At 36.7% G+C, this 15,529-nt stretch overlaps 1 protein-coding gene across 1 annotated transcript in view; it reads left to right on the top strand.

The window, feature by feature from the left end:
• The window catches only part of LOC110460477 (solute carrier family 23 member 2-like), a 35,251-nt gene extending 19,951 nt beyond the window's left edge, over positions 1-15,300 (top strand). Inside the window, exons 2-11 of the mRNA XM_021513412.1 lie at positions 1,948-2,115; positions 2,322-2,479; positions 6,370-6,470; positions 7,050-7,129; positions 7,696-7,864; positions 8,589-8,735; positions 10,218-10,471; positions 11,241-11,514; positions 12,043-12,138; positions 13,606-15,300. Coding sequence (XP_021369087.1) covers positions 1,948-2,115; positions 2,322-2,479; positions 6,370-6,470; positions 7,050-7,129; positions 7,696-7,864; positions 8,589-8,735; positions 10,218-10,471; positions 11,241-11,514; positions 12,043-12,138; positions 13,606-13,829 — 1,671 coding nt within the window. The 3' untranslated portion in view covers positions 13,830-15,300. The remainder of the gene's footprint in view (positions 1-1,947; positions 2,116-2,321; positions 2,480-6,369; positions 6,471-7,049; positions 7,130-7,695; positions 7,865-8,588; positions 8,736-10,217; positions 10,472-11,240; positions 11,515-12,042; positions 12,139-13,605) is intronic.
• The last annotated feature ends 229 nt before the right edge of the window (positions 15,301-15,529 follow it).

The following is a 15,529-nucleotide window of genomic DNA, read 5'->3' as shown; positions in this document are numbered from 1 at the left end:
TGTAGTGGAACCGTGCTTCCAACGGCATCAATTATAGTGCCACCTCACTAGAATGCTACAGCACAGATACCGCAACATACACCCCACACCTATACTCCACCTGGGTTGTTGGAGGTAATCTGCCCAGAAAAATATCCTTACAGACAAAGAAATAATATATAAAGAAAAGATCTCAACGTGTCTTTAGTGCTATACGTGTGTGCATGTATATGTCATGTAAATGTATTCAAGGATCAATCAAATATCGTTACCTGTGTCTTACTCCCAGTAATGATGCATGGATCTTCAACTACCTATATAGTGAGGTGTATGTTTATATCTTTTCTTATAATTTAACATTTCTGTGTGAACATATCTGGATTTAACAAACCAACACAAACGTTCTCCAGTACCATGGACTAGTCTCTGCTATCAAACGCTATTTAAGAAAATATGATTTCCTGATACAAAGACCTTCCCAGCCTATTATACCTCTCTTATTTGATATATTTGTTAAGAGTAATTTGATAATTGCATCCATTTGGTGAGTTTCAGCTAACAAATGTTTTCTTTCATAACAAAATTGAAATACATAACATTGATATTGCATGGACTGAAAACGTGAATGCATCGTCATAGTTAGATTAACCAGATATGATTTAAAGCTCTTTAAGCATCGAAGCATATAGATGTCATTTAGATTTCTTGCAAACTACAGCCATAACAACCACATTAAGAAGAACATATTTGACAATTATCATATAAGATATTAATCACGTCACTTAAAATCAAAACATGCTATTGATGCGACAAGAGTGTATTTTTATGTGTATGATAAATTTGAAAGCATGAAAGTCATAGTAAGATTCACCAGATATGTTTTAAAACTCTTTAAACATCGAAGCATATAGATGTCATTCAGACTTCTTGCAAACTACAGCCACAACAACCACATTAATTAAGAAGAAAATAGTTGACAATTACCATACTAGATCTTATTTCCGTTCTATTAATGCAACAAGAGTGTATTTTTATGCATTTTTGAAAAGTGACTCAAGTTATCCACAAAAAGAGGCGGTCCGGAGGTGTTCTAAATAAGAAAGATAAATTCTGTTTTAGGTCCGGATCAGTACGGTTTGTTGATAAGTCACCCCCTGTTACAATGTACAATTAAATCTAAGTCCGTTATTAGTCTACTATGAACGGCGTTTTAGGAGCGTGTTTAATGAAACGATTTGTATGCGTTTGCGTTGAGTTCCGTTGCGTTTCCGTTGCGTTTGCGTTGAGTTTCCGTTGGGTATCACATAAAGAATATATCAATTGGATAATGATGGATAGGAAGGTAATCAGGGATGTTACTATCAAGAAAAGGAATGTTCACGATCGCAAAATCAAAATTGTCCCGATTACCGTACAGCTTAGAATTAAGCCGTTTGTGTAATTCATGTTGTAAGATATGTGTTTTATTGAATGAAAGTATTTAAGTGTATTTTTATGCATTTTTGAAAAGTGACTCAAGTTATCCACAAAAAGAGGCGGTCCGGAGGTGTTCTAAATAAGAAAGATAAAATCTGTTTTAGGTCCGGATCAGTACGGTTTGTTGATAAGTCACCCCCTGTTATAATGTACAATTAAATCTAAGTCCGTTATTAGTCTACTATGAACGGCGGTTTTTTTAGACATGTTTATCAACATACTGTTTTAGTAGTTTAAAGATTACGTTATCCCAGAAGGTTTGGATGTCTCGAAAATTATAAAGAAATCAGAAGTTTAGAGTCAATGACCGCAAAACAATAGTTCAGATCTTCGTAAAACAGGCAGATATTTATAATCTTTTACATCGAGAATGATCAATGTTGATTGTAGCTGTCATAGATTTTTTTCTCTCTTCACAATTAATTATATATAACGAATGAAAACTGATTATCATTTACCCTTAAATAAATACTTATTTTGATATTCTTTCAGTATCACAGTATCGAAAAAAAGGCGTCGTTTGGCGGTGAAGATGATGTTGATGCAATCGAAATCACCAATATACCTGACATAGAGATAGGCGTGGAGAAAGATGGCGGCCTCATCTATAAAATCAGCGACCCGACTCCTGTGCACCTTACCCTTCTTTTTGCGCTGCAGGTACTTACAATGTATAAAACGACTACACCGCCTACTCATGCCCCGATAACCTATTGTTTTCTGTTTTCCTGGATGTTTCGTGGATTAAGTCATGCGTGTTTTCGATGTTCTCATTTGATTGTAAACAGATAGTTTAGCACTTAAACAATGTGTCACTATGTATTTTATTCATATTTTAGTAACAAAATAAAACGTGATCTTTTCAGCAAGCTCTTTTGTCCCTGTCTACGTCACTGGCGGTGTCCCTGCTTGTAGCCCAGGTCGTGTGTGCCGAAGACAACGATGACTTCAAGGCCAAACTTCTAAGCTCCTCTCTATTTATGAACGGAATCACTACACTTCTAATGAACACCCTAGGAATAAGGTAAATTAACAACATCGCTACACTTCTTATTTGGTCGTTTTGAGAATAAGGTAAAAAAATCTGGTCCTTTAGCTTAGTGTTCAAACTATAAAAATGAAATGCTAAACAAATCATTTGCAAAAGATACAATTGTTTAATTGTCACTCAATGCTCAATTTGACCTAATGATTATCTTTTGACCAGATTACCTTGACCTTTGGAAAGTTGACTTCTTGTTGGTTATGACCAACTTTGCTTCATTATGTCATAACAAAATGTTTAGCAAAATCTGGCCTTTTGAGGGTCATGTACTGTGTTTTTGACAGTATAGCCCCACTTTTTAATTTTTAGTTACAGCGACCTCGACTTTGACCTGATAAATTTGTGAAACCCCTGGTCCTTTGCATCAATGAACCTCTTGATAATGTGCGCAAACTCGGTCAGACGCGAAAATTCAAAAATATCTTTTCACTGGCACAAGAAGAGCGTTTCATATACAGCTTTAAGTTAGAAGGGGCAAAGGATTGTTGAAATTTTCCATGTTTTAGTCATTATCTATGTTATTTAAGTTTTCCCAGTCAATGTTCATACTATCCCATGTACTAGTCAGTATTCATGTTATCTACGTCATACTTTCCAGTTATACGTTATCAAATTTTAATAGTCAGTATTCATGTTCAAATTTCTACTTCATCATGTTTAATTCATATATACTGATCAATTTTTGATAAAATATTATGGAGCGATAAACAGACGCCATACAACAAGAGTTTTTTTTATGATCTAAGGCATTGTGATTAGGGAGATTTCCCTATTAATGGTTAAAGCCGTGGGCTTTTTTATATATTGTTAATAAATATATGTAACTAGGGGCACGATCAGAGGTGAGACAACACTGCCAGCTGGTCAGATCCTAGGAAAACCTTCCTCCCCTTTCCTATAAGAAAGTAAGGGTTGGGTAGCCTGCTCTCCAGCATATTCTGATCTATCTTTGGTAACTGTGGAGTCTGCTTCTTTAATTAGACGGTTTTAGTTTTATTTGTTTAATGTCCTGTTAAAAGCCAAGGTCATTTAAGGACGTGCATACACACATGTACGTTTACACAACGCACATGGATGTGTGCCGAAGACGGGGTATGTTGGTGGAATTTGACTCCTTGTGATAGCGCGGATCTGATGCCGACTTTATAGTGCCATCTCGCTGAAATACCATGCCGAAGGCACCAAGCACAGTATTCCGTCCGGTCACATTATACAGACAAGGGTGAAGCAGTTGTTGGCATTCCCCTTAATGCTTAACCTTAAGCAGGGAATAACAACAGGATTTTGGTTGTCCCGGCCTGGGGACAGAACCAATTGCCTTCTTTACCTGGGCGAACGTTCAACGTTAAAGCCAAATTGAGGTGTTGCCAAACAGGACGTTAGGAAATAAAAGTTTTTAGAAGAAGAAAGAAATATAATACAGATCCCAAACATTGCAATGGGTGTTGCAGATTAATTTTGGTCGTTTTTGTGTCTCCAAATAGAAGGCACAAACGCAAATCCCCAATAAATCATATGAGGACAGGTGCCTAGGGAATCGCCGACACAAACAACAAGTAGTTAGAAGAGAAACAAGACAGGAAGATAGGAAACCATCTAAAGTGTTGTAATGGGGGAAGCAGATCAATTTTGATCTCTGCTATATCCTCTTCGTAGAAGACACAGATGAGACCCCCCAATTCTGCAACCCCCCTCACTTCGATCGCCTCTGATGGTCATGCAGTGGGACTCAGCACTATTTTTTCCCCAAACCTGCACAGCTTGAGGACACACTTGTTAATAAAAGGAATGACAAAATCATTAGCTGCAGAGGTCTTGGCTCTGTTGAGGTAGCTAAAAACCTAATCCCATTACATATCCACATTGGATGTGGTGGCTTCAATGGACATGGGAAACTAAAACTCATGAGGCACGCAATTTTAAGAAAAACATTGCAAAGCTTTTCGAGTGACACAAGAGGTTCTTCAGCAAATGGCCACATTCACTATTCGACACATATACAATGTTAAAATCAATAAACCTTTAGGTGAAACCAGAGCACTGAAGTGGGGTCAGATGAAAAAAAAGTCCAAATGACCCACCCCACCACAGCTTGATTCCCACAATCTGAACGGAACACGCGAGTAAACTACCAAACTAGCATTCAAGTGAATTATAACAAGCCAAATGCAACCCTTGATCCACGGCTGAAGTGTATCAGTTAGGTTAAACAAGAATGCAATTCCAGGAAGTTAGCATGACTTGGCTAAACATGACTCATGAGCAGATACATGCTTGCACAATGATTTTGATGAGAATGATGAATGTAATGATGACAAAGAAGATGGTGACTGAAAGTCTACATATGTTTTATTGACCAAATAGCCTGGGCAGTTTGGGGAAAGAATAGGTCTGAGGGGGCGGGAGTCTCGAAGGGGTTATAAAATAGACCAAAATTAATCTCCCAATTACAACACTTTAGTTTTTTCCTGTTTCCTTTCTCTTCTAACTACATGTTGTTTGTTGCGGCGATTTTCTAGACACCCGTCCTCGTATGATCCATTAGGGATTTGCTTTTGTGTCCTCTATCTGGGGACATTAAAGCGACCGAAATTAATCTGCTACATCCATTGCGATATTTTATATCTGTATCATATTTCTTTCTTCTTCTAACTACTTTTTATCTTCTAGCTCCTTGCTTGTCAACACCTCACTTTTTTAATGGTGACCGTTCGCCCAGGTGAGGAAGGCAACGGGTTCTGTCTCCAGGCCGGGATATATCAAAGTCCTTAAAAATGCAGTTGTTATTCACTACTTAACATTCAGCATTAAAAGGGAAAGGTAACAACTACTTTATCCATTGTAAGTAAAATGCGACCGGACGGAATGCTTGGCTGTGTGCCTTTGGCATGGTATTTCAGTGAGATAGCACTATAAAGTCGGCATCAGACATTCCCCGTCTTCGGCACACATACACACATGCACGCTTACACAACACACATGGAGGCACGTCCTTAAATGACCTTAGTTGTTAACAGGACATTAAACAAATTAAAAGCAATCCAGACCAATCATATCATTCTTGCTGATGCGAGGACGTTAAACAGGAAATGAACAAAATCATTGACCAAACATTTCATACAATGGTTGTTTCATCTAGTTTACAATGGTTAAAAATGAAAACTTTGTATCCAAATCATTAGGGAAGTCTTCCTGGTCTTTTCCTATAAAGTCAGCTGGCGATTAACCTGTTTGTTGGCAGCAAAATAATAATAAAAAAAACAACACTTTTTCGTTCTAACAATGACTTTTATCGAGTTATTGTGCAAAAAATAAAATCCCTGGCCTTCAAAACATATATTTAGACCAAAAAATCATATAAAACGGACATCTAGAAGCAAAGATATGAATTTTATGATATACTAGACACCGGGTTGCGGCCATTTTTAATTGTTGCGTCTGACCGAGTTAGTCCTCATTTTAACGAGGTTCACCCAAGCTCAATTTAATCAGCACCCTCAATTTGACCAAAATCAACTTTCAAACCCTGATCCGGTAAAAATGGTCACAGGACCCCATTGTGGGAACTCTACTTTATCCGTACGATACCCTTACTTTTGTCCTTTGGCATTTCGCATTAAACGTTTAGCATTTAGCAGCATACTCTTCTACAGAAAACGTTCCCTTTCTGATGTCAACAATTGCTTTTCTATTCCGTCTTTTTGAATAAAGTTTGAGTTCTGATTTCGTCTTTGTCTGCTGACGGTGAGGTACATTTTTATATAGATTATATTTTATTGTAACTTTCGCTGATTGATGGCCAGTCTGTCAATGAACTGTTATTTTACGGAGTGCTGTATATAACATACCGTAACACTTCGGTCCTTCAGACTGCCACTGTACCAGGGGGCTACACCAGATTATGTCGCCCCACTACTGGCCATGGCTGATATAGACAAAGACAGGTGTAATAACACACGGCTCATTTCAGGTAATAAAATAACACTCAGCTAATTACAGGTATACATAACACGGCTATTTACAGGTAATACATGACACATGGCTAATTACAGGTAATACATGGCACAAGGCTAATTACAGATAATAAAATAACACATGGCTAATCACAGGTAATAAATAATACACGGCTGATTACAGGTAACAAATAGCACACAGCTATTTACAGGTAATACATGGCACACGGCTAATTACAGGTAATAAATAACACACAGCTAATTACAAGTAATAAATAATACACGGCTGATTACAGGTAACAAATAACACACAGCTAATTACAAGTAATAATAATATACGGCTAATTATAGGTAATAAATAACACACAGCTTGTTACAGGTAATAAAACAAACACGGCTAATTCCATGTTATAACATTACACACGGCTGATTACAGGTAATAACATAACACACGGCTGATTACATGTAATAACATAACACACGGCTTATTACATGTAATACCATTACACACGTCTGATTACATGTAACAAATAACACACAGCTCCAAATTCGAACGGACTGTTATATTATACTTTGTTACTAAATTTCTGTATCAGTTTTCAACAACACCACAAACATGACAGAATTGGTGTTTCCTGAGGGTACTGATGAAATCATTCTGCAGGCAGTCCAGGGGGTAAGTATGAACTACACTTATCATTATAGATTTACAATTCTATTTATCATATAATACTTCCCCTTCATGTCCGCGTGTAACGTTATACACATACTGTAGGTTTGACTTGGTAATATATCTTATATTCACGTGTTTTCATTTTCTAAACACCCCAAGATAAACTCAAAACGTAATGGTTCCATAAAAGAAAGTATTTATTCGGTTCTTTCGCCTATTTACTGTACAACAATGTCATTCTGTCAAGTCGAGAGCAGTGTTTAGAGCTCTTTCAATAGGTTATCCTGAATAATAGTGATACATTTTCTTTGTAAATAAACGTATTGTTTTGCATATTCTGTCAATCCAGTTGCTTACAAACGTTCTGAACATTATGTAATTTGTTTCTATGCACATGATTTTCGTATCCTCATTAATATTTAAAAATAATATGTTTTCCACTCTTAAAACAACTTTTTAATTAAGCAACACGCATACATGAAGCTTAAAAAAGGATGCTAAAAACAGGTTGAAAGTTACATTCGATACCTAATCATAGTATAACAGTTTTACATCAACTTTTATTTTAGCTACAGGGCAGCTTATTGGCTGCTGGTGCTATACATTTTCTGATAGGAGCCACTGGATTGGTTGGATTTTTGCTGAAATTTATAGGACCTATCACCATTGTTCCGACTATCCTATTATTTGGAATATACATGACGAAGTCCATCACGAAGTTCGCACGGGTCCACTGGGGCATTTCATTTATGTGAGTAAGATTCTCACAAACTCTCGTAAAGAAAAAAATATTGGTAAAAACAATGTACGTGTGTAACCTCTCTCTAAGAGTAATTAGTTTGATAATACAGTAACCCTCTGTAATTCGATCTTGGCTGATTTCCCTGTTACAGTGGCTGGATACCAGATTACTGATGATTACCCGAAATAAAATATGTTTTAGATACCCCCACCGACCCTAGTTTTGTCCTCCTACCTGGACAATTTTATCTTTCCTGAACGCACTCCATCAAGTGATGGATTTACTTGTCCACTGGATGTTAACAAATTAACGAACAAACAAACAACAATATATATATTCATGGGTAGATATTAAAACCAAATTTAAATCCCATATTACTATTTAAAAGACCTAAAATTATGTTTGGTGATATTTGTCATTTCTTATATTAGCACCAACCCCTCCAAAAATTATGATTTAAAAAATAAAAAAGCGTCCCGACTGACCTAATTTATTTGCTCCAGTCATATTACTGTAAATGTAAAAAATATTGTTCTGATTAAACAATACTAAAAGTAAGATCTTAACATGCGAAGATATAACATATCATATATCTTCAGTTCAGTGCATTGTTTTTCAAATTGGATAATTTCTGATATTTCACTTATAATAATGCTTCTTTTTTTTTTTTAAATCTATCAGTTGACTTTATAACTGTATTATATGAATAGATACTGATAGCTCTGGTGATCGGCTGGCTACTATGTGGTATACTGACGGCGGCCGGCGTGTTCAGCACAGACAGGGCCAGTAAGGACTATTACTCTAGAACAGACGCAAGAACTGATGTCATAAGTAGAGCCAGCTGGTTCTACTTCCCCTATCCCGGTAAGGGTAACAGTAGACACGAGTCACCTCTTACCTTTTCTCTCGGACCAGATATGTAACTGGTTTTACTTCTCCAAACCGGGTAAGTCTTGCAGTGTGCATCCGACAGAGTAGAGGTTTTACTTTACCTAACCTGGTTTATCTTACAGTAGGTGTTAGTTATAATGCCGATTTTATTTCAGCTAACCAGGTAAGCCTCATAGTAGATATCAGACGGTATAAATATTTACTTTATTTATCCTAGCTTGTCTTACAGTAGGAATAAGACATAATAGAGATTTACATCGCCTAACCTGGTAAGGCTCACAGTAGGTATAAGACATAATAGAGATTTACATCGCCTAACCTGGTAAGGCTCACAATAGGTATAAGACATAACAGAGACGAGTCTTACAGTAGATATCTGACAGAATAGAGATTTTACTTCGCCTAACCTGACGAGTCTTACAGTAGATATCTGACCGAATAGAGGTTTTACTTCACCTAACCTGACGAGTCGTACAGTAGATATCTGACAGAATAGAGGGTTTACTGCGCCTGACCTGACGAGTCTTACAGTAGATATCTGACAGAATAGAGGTTTTACTTCGCCTGACCTGACGAGTCGTACAGTAGATATCTGACAGAATAGAGGTTTTACTTCACCTAACCTGACGAGTCGTACAGTAGATATCTGACAGAATAGAGGGTTTACTTCGCCTGACCTGACGAGTCTTACAGTAGATATCTGACAGAATAGAGGTTTTACTTCGCCCGACCTGACGAGTCGTACAGTAGATATCTGACAGAATAGAGATTTTACTTCGCCTGACCTGGTGAGTTTTACAGTTGCGTATCGGACATAGCAGGGTGTTACTTAACTCAACGTTACAATGTCATAATTTCATTTGTTTTACCTTGAAACATTTACATGGCAACCTTTGAAAAAGTACTACGAGAATAAACCCAGGTGTCCCGGAAGTGTTAGCGTCTTCTTCTTCATCGACTACACTCACCATGTAAATCTATGTAAAATCGAATCAATGTCACGTCTCCAAAGCAAAGTAATGACCATAATCAGAATAATTGATATTTATATCACAAGAAAATATCCCTCTTTCCAATAAGGTCTTCATGGCAACCTTAAACTTTTCAATTGGCTTCATAACCCGCATCTCTTGAAACTCTGTGTTGTTGGTTTGTCCATCAGCAGCCGACATCTATGATGGAAATCGTGATATTCGGAGCAAGCCCTTGAAGACGGAATCAACTACGGCATGTAAGCCAATGTTGGTAAAGCAGGGATGTTGCTATCACTGCTGAGAGAATATGCTACAAAGCAGCAGATATAGTGCCAGCTGTATAATCAGGAATAACCTAGTGCGTTACTGCTGAGGGAAAGAAAACTAATGATCTGCTGATTAAAATCATCACGTCTATCAGTGTATGTATACAATGTATGAACTGCAGGTAGATATTTACCTATTATACACTATTTTTCAGGTCAGTTCGGGAAAATCAGCTTCAACTTATCAGCGTTTGTTGGATTTTGCGTGGCAACAATTGTTTCCATACTGGATTCTATAAGTGACTACTACGCGTGTGCAGCGACTTGCAATGTTCCTCCGCCTCCTGCACAAGGTGTTAATCGAGGTATCGCAATTGAAGGATTATGTAGTGCACTTTCGGGAGTGATTGGTTGTGGTCACGCGACTACCACGTATGGCGGGAATGTTGGAGTGATAGGTTTGACAAGGGTACGTTGAATGAATATAAAGACTTTACATTGTAACAGGAAATAAAGTAATATTTGAAAGAGCGAGAAATACCCAAAGTAGCATTGCCTATTAATTTCAAAGGCATTGTAAGTATGACTCCAGGGTCCGTCTTCATGAAACCGTTCTGATGCTCAAACATGAGTTATTAGCTAAACCTACTATTAATTTCGGCTGAGAACATCCGTCATGTATAATAGTTTTATATTTTCCCTATTCAACAGACAGGCGTAGTATATAAGTTGAAAGGGAATTTGATAAGTAGTGACTTATTCATATAACATCCGAAAAACTGTCTGGGGCTCACCATGGGTATATACCTATATTGTGTATACGTTTTTCAGTGGAATAAGGCACTCGTTTGGTGTATGATAGGCCATTGGAAGGACTAATTGAAAACCGATTTTCATTCTGCTGTTACCATTGAAAAGCAAACACAGCAAACCGAGAAAGGTTTCATGAAAAACGGACAAGGTCAAACTTCTACTCCAGAAAAACGTGTGAAATCTTTGTTGTAAGTGAACACGGTTTGACACTACAAACTATTCGCGAGAAGGACAGTTTTACATATCATTTTTATGTATGGTTTCAATGAATTTCTTTTTTTTACATATAGCACAAATGCCCAAGCTCGCCGAATCTTTTGGACATAAAAATGTTATAAAATTATAATACATCATCTTCAAAATTCTGGGTTTTTTTTCGATATGGAATGATTTCTTTTTCATGTATTTTTTTAATTTCGATTCAGGTTGGAAGTCGTCAGGTTTTTATTGCCGTCGCCCTCATCTATATAGTATTTGGTGTCATCGGAAAAGTATCCGCTGTTTTTATCACAATACCGTATCCAGTGCTAGGTGGCGTGCTCATCGTCATGTTTGGTGCTTTCAATGGCGTCGTCCTGTCCAATTTGAAGTATGTCGATCTGTCGTCCACTCGGAACCTTGCGATCATCGGAACTTCTCTACTTGTTGGTCTGATGATCCCTCACTGGGTGGAGGCGTACAATAACGCCATCAGTACAGGTGAGTAGCTAGGTAGGCGTTGGAATGGTATTTCAATCGCACATGAATCAAATAACATTCAAGTTGATACAAACGGATACGGCATTGACGAAATAAATGTCTGATTTAAAAATCGGCTAGTGTTCAGCATTGCTCTGTTGTATTGCTTAAAGGCAAATGAAAATACGCTATGTTTATTTATTTATTTATGTTCTCAAGTAATGGATATGTAATTTCAACAGTGATTAGCAGTTCCACAAAGTTTTAAGTCATTCTATCACGGTAACATTATACACAAACGGTACAATGCACAAATGTACAATGTTTCAATATAAGAACGAGCACAGCTTTAGATCACACGGTGTTTCAAATTGTCCTTCGTTTTATACGCCGATTTTTCAGATTGATTTGTTAGTGTTACTTGAGCTCAAATGTCTTTTAAGTGTGCTTCGAGTTTCAATATTCTAATGAATTATACTGTATAATGATATCGTAATTATTGATCTAAATCAAGTAGTTTTAGCCTTCATATGATTAAAATTTCATTAGGTAACAGAGAAGCAGACGACGTCATCAAAATGTTGCTAGGGAACCCTAACCTTGCTGGCGGTGTCCTGGCATGTTTCCTTGACAACACAGTTCCAGGTAGGCTTACTGTTTCCTTTAACACTTTTATCGGTATTAAGCATTAAACACCAGCAATGAAAATATAAGATCTTTATTACAAACACTTGACAATGGAAATATAACAATTATGAGAAGTTCCTTTTACACAACCATTACAATTTTCTATGTGAAGTTTCTATGACTAGTACGCTATGCACACTGTCACCTTCATCAGACAAATGACCAGTGAAGCGTATGCACACAAAGGTGTAAGATGTGTACGAGTCGTCCATGAAATCGATGTCGATTTCGGCTACGCTGGAAACGTATGTACAATAGTTGTTATAAAAGTACTGAAATGAATCAATTCAGCTACGCTTTGTTAACACTTGGTCATAGATGTGCGAGAGTCTTTGAGCCCCCTCGTCTCGATTTAGAACTGGTCCACTGCGGCGTATCCAGGTGGCTTTCTTTATCTGCCACTTGAACAGATTGCTCTCACTGAACAAAACTTTGGAGTTATCCCAGTCAATCACATGGTTTTTCTGTGTGGCATGGTTTGTGATTGCCGACATCGATTTTATGGACAACTCGTACACATTTTACAACTTTGTGTGCAAAAGCTTCATTTGTCATCAAAACGTCACATAGAAAAAAAATTGTATTGGTTGCGTAAAAAGAACTTCTCATAATCCATACTTACCAACCTGAAGAAAATGTTTGGAAATATAACAAGTATATATAATTACTCAGAAAACACAAGTGACGAAGGAAGGCAATTGTCCAGGCCTCAACCTCACGACCTACAGCACCTTATCGCCTAGACTAGAAATATCCGTAGCTCCTACCCTTACAACCCCTCGAATTCTTTTAAAGGAAGATTTTAATGTTGTAGTGGTCAACAGCCTAATGCTCTCGACATGGTCATAGCGACACATCCTATATTGATTATATGAGTACCTAAATCATAATGTGTAGACATATGATAGAATAGCACAGTTTTTTTGTGAAAGGAAGAAATTTAGGCATAATTTAAAAAAAATGTAAGTGCGCATAAACGAACAACCTAACTTAAATAATTATTTTATGTCACCTTGCCTCTCAGCGTATCAAAGGCATATGGACACTGAGGTAGACACGAAATTTTACTGGGTAGAATAGATATAGTGAACATATGTTTGTATATTATGATGGAATATATAACTCAGGATTCGAAAATGTTGAAAAAATAATAAAATGGCCTACGTTAATATTTTGTCCATATATGCAACCTCGTTATATATTTCACCATAATGCACACACATACGTTGATTATTTCATAATTAGACACAGTACAATAACGACAGGTAGTTCATATTTTAAACCTTTGGATCAACATACATTAGCGTGTAATAAATAATTTAACAATAGAGAGCGGAGGATTCGAGGCTCTTGATGTTACGTTAAAGTCATTGAGTAAAGATTCATTGTGTTTGACAATTCATGGTTATATTTTTCATTCATCAGGAACTAGAGAGGAGCGAGGCATTGCGGCCTGGGAGACACCAGATGATACCAGCGCTTCCGCTACCACTGGGTCCGACTACTCAGAAGGGTACGAAGTGTATAACCCTATCTTCTATGATAGGTACAAGAATTCCAAGATACTACGGTTTCTACCTTTCATGCCAAATCCTCCTGTAAAAAACACGCTTCATCAGAGGAGTTCGTCTCAAGAATTAATCAGTTGATATTGTCTTACTGGTTCAACCGTCCCGGCTTACACAAGCTGAGGTGCCACAGCATAAAAGCAGTATTATACAATGCTATTATTACATTTAAATAGATTGAATAATACTGAGATAAACAGGAAGGACTAAAAGAGATAATATCGGGATCGTAATGCGATACATTTGAAGCGATTTTTTTTTCTATCAGCTCTTTAATCTGTATATTTAGATAAATATAAACTTTATTTATTTTACAACAATTATGAAACAAGTTATGTCAACTTATATTAATCACTCTTGTTGGTCCTGATGTTAGCGCGCGGGGTCTTAGTGTAGGAGGCAACCGGAGTGCACGGAGAAAACCCACGTAGTCGGCCAGGTGACCCCATAACTTTTCACGTCCGATCGGGGAATCGAACCTCGGCCGCCTTGGTGAAAGGCAAGTGCGCTATCCACTGCACCACCCGACCACCCTAATCTAGATAACATTGTTTGCTCAAAAAAATACCTCTTTGTTGACTAATATGCTATTTGTTGTTTTATCACAATCTGTGAGTAAGGAAAACTAGAACATTAACTAGCTTGAACCTTTCTTATTCACCCATTAAACATGTTGACCAATCGACCATATTCAAGTATTACGTCCCTGAACTGCAAAGGTTTTATATCCAGAAATGTCATCAATAAACTTTTTAAATGTTTGATTAGGTGTTGAAATAATTTAGAAAATATGAATTGTTTTAGTGAAATTCCTGAGGTTATAGATGTGAACTTGTTTTAGTCGTTTCAACTTCTGCGTCAATGCTGACAAGTTTCATCTAAATAAAAACATCAAAGAACATTAAGAGCGATAACACGCGTCAAGTTTCTGTGTTTGAGATAACGTGAGCTTATTAATTTTGTATACATTGCTTGTAATATTTAACTTGTGCTCTTGTGTGAGAAAGGGTATTTCTATCTAATCTCGTGTCTTGTACCAAGTAACGTATATGCTATTTGTTGTTTTATTTCAATCTGTTGAGTAAGGAAAACACTAACGAGCATGAACCTTTCTCATTTACCCATTAAACATGTTGACCATATCAAGGTATTACGTTCAAGAATACTTGTGTGAGGAAGGGTTTTTCTATCTAATCTTGTGTCTTGTACCAAATAACTTATACTTGCATTGGACTTATTGTTGTGCATAGCATTTCATAAAATACTATTACTATTTTGTTACTTCTGGGGTTTTTTGTGCGTTGAAAATGATAAGTGTCCTTTCAGTTTTAATATTATCCAGATTCGACCCGGTTCATGGTCGTATTGCTCGATGGTCCTTACCTTCTAGATACCCTAGCTCGAAAATGAATAGCGATAAACATGCGTTATGCTCGTTAAACATAATTTCAATGATTGAGAGACTAAACAATTTGTTTTCATAAATATTTTTACAACGGATGATTATACTTATACATGTATATAAAGAATTTCAGTATTTTCTATTGTCAATAGAATCTTCTATTTACAAAAGTGTTTTTTTTCTCAAGACATTTTAATTAATCAAATATCACTGAAATCAGAATATAATACATTCTCTGTATCCAAAAGTTCATTTTCATTTTACAGTCATTTTGATTATGATAAGAGTTGTCTTCCTTAAATAATAAAAAATAATACGAAAAAGATGAAACTTACACAATTACAGTTATCTCCCTTCACATATATCAAAAATGAGAAAT

The sequence above is a fragment of the Mizuhopecten yessoensis genome, unplaced genomic scaffold (genome assembly GCF_002113885.1).
Source record: "Mizuhopecten yessoensis strain PY_sf001 unplaced genomic scaffold, ASM211388v2 scaffold10409, whole genome shotgun sequence".
In the NCBI taxonomy this organism is placed as follows: domain Eukaryota; kingdom Metazoa; phylum Mollusca; class Bivalvia; order Pectinida; family Pectinidae; genus Mizuhopecten; species Mizuhopecten yessoensis.
The sequence above is the reverse complement of the archived record's forward strand: the minus strand, read 5'-3'. Positions and strand labels throughout refer to the sequence as shown.